The sequence below is a fragment of the Atheta coriaria genome, unplaced genomic scaffold, assembly GCF_025399875.1.
Source record: "Atheta coriaria isolate IRGN ID8LTWV9N9 unplaced genomic scaffold, Caltech_Dcor_3.1 hic_scaffold_9_pilon, whole genome shotgun sequence".
Taxonomy (NCBI): Eukaryota; Metazoa; Arthropoda; class Insecta; order Coleoptera; family Staphylinidae; genus Dalotia; species Dalotia coriaria.
The window spans coordinates 268426-279748 of record NW_027045451.1 but is presented as its reverse complement, the minus strand read 5'-3'; the positions used below and the strand labels follow the sequence as shown (position 1 = coordinate 279748).

Sequence of the window (11323 nt, the reverse complement as noted above, 5' to 3'; positions counted from 1 at the left end):
TTAAGTGTCTTGCATTCGCGCAGTTGCCAACGATGTGTCGTCGGTGTAACATGTCGGTCACTTTCTCTGTGCATTATATTCGCGAGTTGTTATGTTCCCATCGCGATTAATTCGGAAAATAGAGTTATATTCGATCACGAATCAACGCCATGTAATACTAACAAATGTGTTGTGTTACGGATGATTTAGAGTGTGTGCAATGTTAGAAATTGTGAAATTATTCCCTGTCGGCTCTTGTCGGTTGTTGGATGTTATCGATTACAAAGGTTATCCCGCGCGAACATGTTACCTTGTAAGTAGTACATATCATTCAATGTATTATCAATAAATGCATTTATTATGTTTTAATATATGTTTTCATCTGACGGTATTTGTTATGTAGTATCGTAGTGTCGTGCAAATTGTTTTACATAGTATTATTTCGTTACATTACTTGTCGCAGATGTACTCGTATCTGGTAAGTAAATAATTAAATTAATCTCATGCAGGCTCGCGCAGGTTAAAATCGAGTGTCCAGTTATTGTTATTTGGGATATTTTATCTCAGTATATTAAAATAATAAACGAGTACACATAATAACTTTTCGTACCCCGCGTTTTGCTATTTAAGTCAATATGGACTTATAGATTATTATTATAGACATTGTTTTTTTTATTCCGTTATAGAGAAAGAGTTTTTCTTTAAAATGATGAATTTTTCAACCTCTTGCAACCTCTTTCTTTCTGCTGTAAGTATTTTTTTAAGTAAACAGCACAGATTGTTTGTTTTTCTGCGCTGTGTGAATATAATATTACTTATGTTTTCTTTTTTTATTTACAGTATTTGCCGTGCTTTAGAGTCTGATGATTTCTGCATTGGTAAGTTTAATTCTGCTTCTCCCTGTATAGTAATTATTAGCCGAAAAATTCCGTAACGCGAGTTATATTGAAAGTTGTGTGTATACTCACTTTTACACGTTGCGCTAGGAATTGTAGTTTTATTGTTATAACACGCCACCGCGGTGTCAAAATTAGTTTGAATTAATATTCCCATATGCAGAATTTAATTTTGCATCTCCCTGTATTTAAATATTTTACTAGAAAATTCCGTAGCGTGAGTTATATTGATAGTTGTGTGTATACGCACTAGTACTCGTTGCGCTAGGAATTGTAGTTTTATTGTTATAACACGCGAACGCGGTGTCAAAATTAGTTTGAAATAATTTCACCAAATGCAGAATTTAATTCTGCATCTCCCTGTATTTAAATATGTTACTAGAAAATTCCGCAGCGCGAGTTATATTGATAGTTGTGTGTATACGCACTAGTACTCGTTGCGCTAGGAATTGTAGTTTTATTGTTATAACACGCGAACGCGGTGTCAAAATTAGTTTGAAATAATTTTCCCAGATGCAGAATTTAATTTTGCATCTCCCTGTATTTAAATATTTTACTAGAAAATTCCGTAGCGTGAGTTATATTGATAGTTGTGTGTATACGCACTTGTACTCGTTGCGCTAGGAATTGTAGTTTTATTGTTATAACACGCGAACGCGGTGTCAAAATTAGTTTGAAATAATTTTCCCAGATGCAGAATTTAATTTTGCATCTCCCTGTATTTAAATATTTTACTAGAAAATTCCGTAGCGTGAGTTATATTGATAGTTGTGTGTATACGCACTTGTACACGTTGCGCTAGGAATTGTAGTTTTATTGTTATAACACGCGAACGCGGTGTCAAAATTAGTTTGAAATAATTTTCCCAGATGCAGAATTTAATTTTGCATCTCCTGTATTTAAATATTTTACTAGAAAATTCCGTAGCGTGAGTTATATTGATAGTTGTGTGTATACGCACTTGTACTCGTTGCGCTAGGAATTGTAGTTTTATTGTTATAACACGCGAACGCGGTGTCAAAATTAGTTTGAAATAATTTTCCCAGATGCAGAATTTAATTTTGCATCTCCCTGTATTTAAATATTTTACTATTCCGTACTAGAAAATTCCGTAGCGTGAGTTATATTGATAGTTGTGTGTATACGCACTTGTACACGTTGCGCTAGGAATTGTAGTTTTATTGTTATAACACGCGAACGCGGTGTCAAAATTAGTTTGAAATAATTTTCCCAGATGCAGAATTTAATTTTGCATCTCCCTGTATTTAAATATTTTACTAGAAAATTCCGTAGCGTGAGTTATATTGATAGTTGTGTGTATACGCACTAGTACTCGTTGCGTAGTTTTTTTATTATAACACGCGAACGCGTTATTTGTTGCTTAGTCGATCGTGCGCTGCCGCGTGGTGAGCGCGCTTCTAGATGCAGTTAATGAATTATCGCGCGTGGAACCCTGAATTGCGTGGTTTTACAATGTACGCACCACGTGTTTTCCGTCGGCCGTCGGATATCTTATTTATTTATTATTATTTATTGTCTCTCTCTCCCCACATATCACACCTAAATATCCAAGAGGAAATAGTTAATAACACTTGTATTTTTGTATCACCCTGTATAAAACTTTTTTTAATGCTCAGTGAAAAATTGACATTCTTTATTGATTTGTTTTTTTTAATTGAAAAATTTTCTTTGGATAACACCCTGTATATAATTTTCCTCTGATGTCACGCAAAAACAGGGCAAAATTTGCTATTTTTTAGTGTTATCTTTTGTAATTTCGCAGCAGTTAGCATAGCGCGGCTATGCAGGTCATAAACATGTTTTAAAATGACGTCATATTTCTTTTGTAATTATTGAACATACAAGTTATGAACTTACATTGTATTTAGTTTGTTAATAAAGAAATGTTAAAGGCAATGGCTGTGTCTTATGACTTGTGCACCCCTTCCTTCTATCATTTCAGGTACAGGTCACAACTTGTAAAGTATTTCTCAGTGTTGTGGTCGGCTCTGAGAGCGGCGACACTTAGAAAAATCTCTACAAGTCCTTATATGAAGTTCTCCCACTCGGGGGATGATCCCCACTATAAAAATTGTTAAGGTATCCTGTATGATTTGTGTACTCCATCTTTCATTTCAGGTACAGGTCAGAACCAGTAAGAATATTTTTAAGTGTCACCTCACTTGAGGCGACTTAAAACTTAGAAATATTTTTACAAGACCTTATAAGGATTGTCCTTATAAGAAGTTCCCTCTCTCTGGGGGTGATCCCCCACCATAAAAATTGTTGATATGCCTGATAATTTCGGGGATGAAGCGCAGAGACATCGTAGCTGTAGGATGGGCCGGGAGCAATGAAGGCATCGAAGTGGGCCGTAGACTGTCTTATAACGACACGTGCCAAAAAATTTAAAAATTCTGTCACCCCTATATCTCTTTCTTCTGTCTCCTCCTCTTCTCTACTCTACTCTCTGTTCTCTTCCTTCTATCTTCTCCTATTCTCTACTACTCGCATTCTCCTACTTCTCTGTTCCCCCGTTCTCCATTTACTTTCTTACTTCTCATATTGCCTTCACTTATATTTCAATTTCTCTTATATTTCGTTGCAATTCATATATGCAACCCAAATTACACCTGATATTTTTGTATTTGAGAAAAATGCCTCCCACACCTGAGACTCGATCCGTGTCTGCTAGCATGCCAGCAGGTGCACGTCTCCACTCGACCACCGAGTGCTTTTATCATTGTTATTTGATTCTTCTATTTATGTCTCTACTTTTATCATGTTTTTAAAAACAACAACACAACACAATTATGTTGCAGTCGCTCCACGCGCATAATATTTATATGCAATATAAACTAAGACGTTAATACTGAAAACGACAAAGAGGATACCATAATGAAATATGCACATGAGATTATAATTTTACATAGTGTTTTATTGACAACAATAATAATAGAAACATTTCTTAAAAGTACAGTTTTAATATCTAATTAGCTACTCCAAAAATAAAATATTTCAGTACTTACATTTTGAAATAAATCTGGCCGTAACCCGGGAATTCCATGTAAAGAATATGGAAGTTGATTTTTATGGCGTTGTAATTGTATTTTCAATCCTCTTCCATGGAGCCATTTCCTTAGTCACCGCAACCTAAATAACATAATTAATATAATGATGAAAAGTTTAAATCTAGAAGTATTCTTCTAGATTCTTCGAATACTTCGGAATAATAATTCCGAACTTATTGTGACACCGCGCACAAACACGATTCCGCAAATTGTAAGTAGAATTGATGATACGCACATCTTTACTATTCCACGCGGATATCACAAATGGAAACCTTGTTCTCATATCAAACACGTACATTTAACGACGGACGCCATGCGCGCACCGCAAATGATCACTCAAATCACTCGTTGTGCGCTACACTGGGCTGTTACTTTTAAATGCCTCTCATGGTCAACCGATTCTAGTATTACGACAGAAATGAAATATTAAGAAACGCAAACAATTGTCACCATGTTTGATTAATGAACAAAACACGTGCGCACTACGAGACAGCGCTCAATTGACTAAGTCGGACTAGGTGTGCAAGTAGAATGGATAACCAATCCGCAGTTGGAGGGGCGATTACAAATATATTGCAAATTATCAAGTTATCAGTTGAAGTTTACAAAAAAATATTATTTGGATGAGAGGATTTTAATTAAAGTACAGTGATAAAATACCACTTTTATGGCTTACGCTTGTACCCAAATGTTTTATATACAATTTAAATATTTATGAAAGAATAGTTGTTCTACGACATCCCGTTCGCCCGCTAGTCTAACTAAAACAACCAAAAATTAGAGCGCTCAAAACACAAAATTAAAACTTTTCTTAATTTTCGTTTTGTTAAACATAAAAGTTTAGTATAAAAATGACATGAAGTAAAACGTGACAGCGCACCAAACCCAAAACAAAAATGAAGTAAAATTTGAAATCAAATCGATGAAAGCGCCATCTGAATGTGGCGGAGCAAACCAATATAGATAGCTGACACGAGCGCCATCTGGGAGTGACGGAACAAAATACAATAGATAGCTCGATAGCAGCGCCATCTGATTTTGGGACCATAAACTTGAAATAAATTACTAAGAAATCTGCAATTCGTCTGCTAATCTTTAAAATATCTAATTTAATTTACTTTTCATTGTATGAAGTATGGAAATTATTTACGAAAATGAGAAACCATTTCAATACTTACAATATCAAAATAGAACTGTTGTCCTAAGACATCTCCTGCAAAGGCCCGTTCAAATTCTAGAGTCCTAAAACAAACAGAAATCACTACCTCGAAACACAAAAATGCAATTTTTATGACTCCCTTGCATGGAAATCACAAAACTAACTCATAAGTATAATAAATAATTACAATACTTACAATTTCATAAAAAGATGACTCTCTTGTGAGGTACTATTCAATTTCTAGAGCCCTAAAACCAACAAAAATCAGTGCCTCAAAACACAAAAAGGCAAATTATTTGTCTACATCTTGTAAAATTACAAAACTAAGACACGACTTTAATATATAATAACAATACTTACAATTTGTTGTAAGTAGGATGCTCCTGTGAGCTTCCATTCAGCTTTTAAAGCCCTAAAATAAACTAAAATCAGTGCCTCAAAATGTTTATGATTTTGAATATTTTAGATAATCACGCACTATTATATTAACGTGCAGTGCAATTCTCGTATAGATTCTGCTCTTTGAATATAAAATGAAGGCCAAAATGGAAATGTTCAATAAAACTAAATAAACAACGAACGATGTGCACTCGTCCGCGATCAGAACCATACTAGTTTAAGAACGTGTGCGCTGCTCTTTACATAATGTGAAACAATTACCAAATGGCGTTAAGATGCAGTTTTTAAGGACGTTCAAATAATCCTGGAATATCATTATATAGATGCATTATGTATTCTATATATACTGCGATTTTTGTGTTAGTCTTTTAATTTTAATTTACATTAAATTAGATAAATTAATACCGGTTAAATACACATTCTGACTTTATCTAACCTAATATTTTCTAGGTATGTAATTCTACTTCATGAATCAAGTGTTGATTATAGCGATTTCTTAAATAATTACAAATATAAATGGTACGTAATCGTAAACTGCAATAAAACATAATTTAATATTAATTTTCTTAATAGTCTGGTGAAGACGTATTAAAAGATTTTCCCCAATTTCTACCTGAAATTGGGGATGATCTACGGAGTTATCTGATATGTCCAGACAAATTACCCATGCACCAGTTGGAAAACGTGCAAGAATTTTGGCCACGAACCTGCGATGTTACAAGATTAATGCATTTTGATATCACACAACTATCAACTACATTACAAGTACTTAACTCTTTTATAAGATTAATTATAATAACATCACTTTTTTCTTTATATATTTTAGGTACAAAGAGACTATGATACTGGTGAGATTATAGATTTTAAAGAGGTACCTATCCCAAATGCTGGTGAAAGTTCTAGTAATTCCATGGCTTTTACTAGAGCACCTTGTGTAGAAAACAATTCTGTTCGAGGCAATCCAATGAACCTGCCATTTTGGCCAGGAAGTTTTCCTCAACCACAATTTAAAACACCAGAAAATACAAATGATGTGCTAAATGATGGTATAAATTTGTTTGAATATCAGTTATATTTTATACAGATTCATTTGAATTTATAGATTTATTAAGAGTTGCACCTGGTATTTCAAGAGGTCTATTATTTGATGATGATGGAAACACTGTAATTGGCTATGCTACAGAGGAAGATGCATCAACAAAAGTCAATATTCCAGAAAATAAAATTAATTTAGCTGAATTAATTCGCGAAGAAGAGGCTAAATTAGGTAAGGGACGCCATTTTGATCTAAAAGTAACATTTCTATATTGTATTTTAAAATAAGGTATCTGGAAAAGTAATGATAATGAAGATAACATGCAAAGCACAGAAGAGAACATTCTAACATCCGAAAATCCTGATGAAGAATCAATTTTACCATCGGAAGATTTGCAATTGCCTGTTTTAACATTAACAACGAAGAGTGATAAATCCATCACCGGCAGTGAATACGCTGTTTTGGTGGATTGCAGTAAACCAATTACAAATTTCGAGGAATTAATACCTGAAATGGCGCATCAATACCCCTTCGAGCTAGACACCTTCCAAAAACAGGCAATTATCCAACTCGAAAAACACAATCACGTATTCGTGGCCGCGCACACATCTGCTGGAAAAACCGTTGTCGCAGAATACGCCATTGCTCTGTGTGAGAAGCACATGACCCGATCAATTTACACTTCACCGATCAAAGCGTTATCCAATCAAAAGTACCGAGACTTCAAACAGACCTTCAAAGATGTGGGCCTGATTACCGGTGACTTTCAAATCAACCCAACAGCATCCTGTCTTATTATGACAACTGAAATCCTCCGCAGTATGTTATACTGTGGTAGTGAAGTAACACGAGATATTGAGTATGTTATTTTTGATGAGGTGCACTATATTAACGATAAAGAACGTGGACATGTATGGGAACAAGTGTTGATTATGTTACCGGAACGTGTCTGCGTGGTGATGTTAAGCGCGACTGTTCCTAATACAATTGAATTTGCTGATTGGTTAGGTCGTACCCATCAAAGAAAAGTTTATGTTGTTAGTACTACACATAGACCAGTACCACTTGCGCATTATCTTTACACTGGTACATCAGGAGTATCAAAGAATAATAGGTTTAAAATTCTGGATGATTCTGGATGGAAAAGGCAGGGATACGAGCAGAGTAAAGCTACGATTGGGACAAGTAACAACACTCATCGATTTCATATTAAGCAGGAGAATACCATGTGGTATGCTTTGGTAGATCATCTGAAGACTTGTGATTTGTTGCCTGTGGTTGCGTTTACTTTCTCACGAGCGAAATGTGATTCAAACGCGCAGAGCTTGAGAAGTTTGGATTTAACAACACAAAGAGAGAAGTATGCTATTTCGCATTTCTTTGAAGAGTGCATCAGGAGTTTAAAGGAACCTGACCGTAATATACCACAGATTATTTTAATGCGGGATATTTTAAAACGAGGTATTGGAGTTCATCATAGTGGAATTCTTCCTATTATCAAGGAGATTGTTGAGATGCTGTTTCAGAATCGTTTATTAAAGGTAAGTTAAGAAGCAGTTATAGTCTCCTATTGTAACTAATATGTTTCTAGTTGTTATTTGCCACGGAAACATTTGCTATGGGAGTGAATATGCCCTCAAGAACAGTTGTTTTCGATTCAATTAAAAAACACGACGGACATGAACGAAGACAACTTCTACCCGCGGAATATATCCAAATGGCGGGTCGTGCAGGTCGCAGAGGTAAAGACAAGAAAGGAACGGTCATTATTTTGTGTAAAGGTGAATTACCGCCTGCGAGTCAACTTCAGGAGATGATGCTTGGCAAACCCAGCCATTTAACAAGTCAATTTCGTATTACTTATGGCATGGTGCTGAGTTTGTTAAGAGTTGAAAGTTTAACGGTAGAAGGCATGATGTCGCGGAGTTTTCGTGAGGCTGACCACCAGAAAAGTATGATTAAGATGAAAAAGGAACTGGAACGTGTTGAAGATACATTGAACAATGATTATTCCAGTGAATTAAGCGCTTATTTAGAGCCATTGGTCGAGTTTTATCGAAAAGCACGCCGATATTTAGATGCCAGGAAGGACTCAATTGTAAGTAAACTTTAACAACTATATTGTTATTATTATTAATATAAAAATATTGTTTTAGACTGATATCATTTCAAGTGCTAAAGCTTTGAAAGTGTTGGTCCCTGGTAAACTGATTCTGATCACTCACATGAATCATATTAATAAATTAGCTTTGATACTGTCACAATCAAAACGCAATCCGATCACTTTTCGCGTTTTGGTCTTAACAGATGATAATGATATGAGTAATGATACAACTTGTGATGAGAAAACAGAATGTTGGTATAAAATGTTGGGACTTTCACGCACAATTGTATACTGTCCAATTGAGAATCCAAGTCATGAAGTACTTACAATAAGTCCATCGGACATCTTTTACGTTTGCAACAAAAAAATCAAAGCAGAATACGATTTTGTCCTTAAAGACTATGACCAGCGACAGATTCCAAGATTCAAAGACAATCCACCTGGAGATGATTGCAGGGAAGCCGTGGAAGAATTGTTTAAGTTAACAACATCCATCAAAAACGACTCTATGCTTGATTCATCTCTAGGTTTCATGGACTACATTAAAGATATGAATATTGTAGAGGAAAGTCTGTATCTGAAAATATCACACTTAAATCAGTTACGCACAGACGTTGAATCCCATGTGGAAAATCTACAGATTCCGAATTTTGAGAATCAGTTTAATATTGTATTCAAAAAGAAGATTCTAGAAGATGAACGCGATTTTCTGAAGCACATGCTGTCGGATGCCAGCATGGCGTTGTATCCTGATTATGAGAACAGAATTCAATTATTGAGACATTTAAAGTATGTTGATGCACAGAATCGTGTCGAATTAAAAGGTAGAGTCGCGTGTGAAATGGGAATGAATGAACTGCTCATCACCGAATTGGTGTTGAGGAATATTCTGACAAAGTTAAAACCTGCTGAGGTTGCTGCATTATTATCGTCGATGGTTTTCCAAGCAAAAACCAACGCGGAATTATCGGAAAACGAATTTCCAGCGGAATTACAACATGTAAGTTGTTATTTTTAGAGGTTATAGTGATTTTAAGTTGAAATTTACAGGGAATTCAAGAAATTAAAGACATTTTCCAAGAAATTCAACAACTTGAAGCTGAATATCAAGTATATGGTGATGATTTCAAAGATTTGAATTTCGGACTGGTGCATGTGGTCTACGAATGGGCCTCGGAGAAACCTTTCGCTGAGATAATGTCCCTCACGGATATTCAAGAAGGTATTATTGTGAGGTGTATTCAACAGTTGAACGAAGTTATTTGTGATGTGAAGAACGCGGCGAGGTTGATTGGTGATCCAGCGCTTCACAGCAAAATGGAGGAGGCTTCTACCGCCATTAAACGCGATATTGTTTTTGCTGCTAGTTTATACACGCAGAGGGACTCCACGGTAATCTAATTAAAAATTAAAACATTATTTCATTTTACAGAATAGAACATAAGGTGTATTATGAATTTGCAAACTTATACCATATTAAAAAACATTTTGTTTTGATTTTTACAATGCGCGTTGATCATTATTTGAATTCAAAGCACCCTGGCCTTTTGATACGTCGCTAATGCATTGCCAAGAGCCTTCTAATGCTTGTTTCCACAGTGTGATTTTGTTATCACCTCCTGAGACTGCTAATATGTTTCCATTCAATGACCAACTGACATTCCATACTACATCTTCAAATGTGTGCAGGACAGTAGAGCTCCAGCTCTGGCAATCTTCACTTGTCCAGATTACTACTCTCCTATCCTGTGAGCAGCTTGCAATTACATGTCTGTGCAAACCAATGGATGGTGCCCACGACACATCTCGAACCCAATCTGAATGCACTTCTAGTTTGTGCTCCTTTACCCAGTGATCACCTTCCTCCTTCCATATCTTAACCAGATTATCACAACCACCTGAAACCAATCGTTTTTGCAGTGTGGTTGATTGGGTGTTATCATATGCAGGCTCAAATGCTGGTGTAATTGCTGGGCACCAGCTGACTGCATTGCAGCCTATTGTGTGTGCGTTTTGAATCTTCTTCGCATCCCAAGTATTGGTCTCACTTTGATAGGTAAGAATTGATATGGTGCCGTCGCTGCTGCCACAAGCAAGGATTAAACCGAATTCAGATGGGGCAAATTGTACAGAGTTTACACTTGAATCATGATTTGAATATTCATAATACTGACTCCATTTGCCTTGGACCTCGCGCCAGATAATTACTTTCCTGTCGTACGAACACGATGCTAATAGATTACCAAATTTCGGATGGCTCCACGCTATTTGCCATACGGGACCAGAGTGGCCCTTCAAGTCGCCGATCAGGTTGTGGGCCCCATTTTTGATGTCGTAGACTTTAACGGAATGGTCGGAAGAACAAGTTGCCAGACGTAGGCCGTAGTAGTCCACTTCGGCGTCGTGGATCATATCTTCATGGCCGGTATCGATTGAGTTGAGTATAGAAGTCATGTTTACAATAATTTGCGATTTCTTTCGGACGTAAACACTTCGACAAGAGACAACCGAACAAAACTGACGTGGAAGATCAGCCGCGGTAACCTTACATTTAGTTAGGGTTTATTTGTTGGCAGTTAGTTATTTAATTCAGTGCGTCATTTTTCCTATAGACGGCAGCACCTGTTTTTGGTACTGTATATAACGCTTGTATATAAGGAATTTTATTTACAAGCCATA

At 36.0% G+C, this 11323-nt stretch overlaps 2 protein-coding genes and 1 long non-coding RNA gene across 5 annotated transcripts; 1 reads left to right on the top strand and 2 right to left on the bottom strand.

Moving 5' to 3' along the window:
* Window positions 1-3792: 3792 nt before the first annotated feature.
* Window positions 3793-5706, bottom strand: LOC135798262 (uncharacterized). Of its 3 annotated transcripts, none has more exons than XR_010549685.1 (4): window positions 5466-5706; window positions 5302-5353; window positions 4120-5188; window positions 3793-4028 (listed from the first exon to the last, which is right to left on the bottom strand). It is a non-coding gene; the product is annotated as an uncharacterized lncRNA (long non-coding RNA). The 3 variants fall into 3 exon arrangements; XR_010549684.1 differs by having other exon boundaries at window positions 4182-5188; XR_010549683.1 differs by having other exon boundaries at window positions 5125-5188; window positions 5466-5622.
* tst (superkiller complex helicase subunit twister) lies at window positions 5700-10150 on the top strand. Its single transcript, XM_065311045.1, has 8 exons — window positions 5700-6023; window positions 6078-6269; window positions 6331-6550; window positions 6607-6771; window positions 6829-8081; window positions 8132-8638; window positions 8697-9644; window positions 9695-10150. The coding sequence occupies exons 1-8, from the start codon at window positions 6021-6023 to the stop codon at window positions 10043-10045; spliced, it is 3639 nt and encodes a 1212-aa protein (XP_065167117.1). The 5' UTR covers window positions 5700-6020; the 3' UTR covers window positions 10046-10150.
* On the bottom strand, window positions 9293-11210 carry Sec13 (secretory 13). The gene is made up of 2 exons (XM_065311046.1): window positions 10117-11210; window positions 9293-10041 (listed from the first exon to the last, which is right to left on the bottom strand). The coding sequence occupies exon 1, from the start codon at window positions 11096-11098 to the stop codon at window positions 10145-10147; it is 954 nt and encodes a 317-aa protein (XP_065167118.1). The 5' UTR covers window positions 11099-11210; the 3' UTR covers window positions 9293-10041; window positions 10117-10144.
* Between the last annotated feature and the right edge of the window lie 113 nt (window positions 11211-11323).

Coding starts and splice junctions, on each gene's coding strand:
- tst (XM_065311045.1), top strand. Junction 6,270..6,330: donor AACTATCAACTACATTACAA/GTACTTAACTCT, acceptor TATATATTTTAG/GTACAAAGAGACTATGATAC. Junction 6,772..6,828: donor CGAAGAAGAGGCTAAATTAG/GTAAGGGACGCC, acceptor TTTTAAAATAAG/GTATCTGGAAAAGTAATGAT.
- Sec13 (XM_065311046.1), bottom strand. CDS start 11,098: ATGACTTCTATACTCAACTCAATCGATACCGGCCATGAAGATATGATC.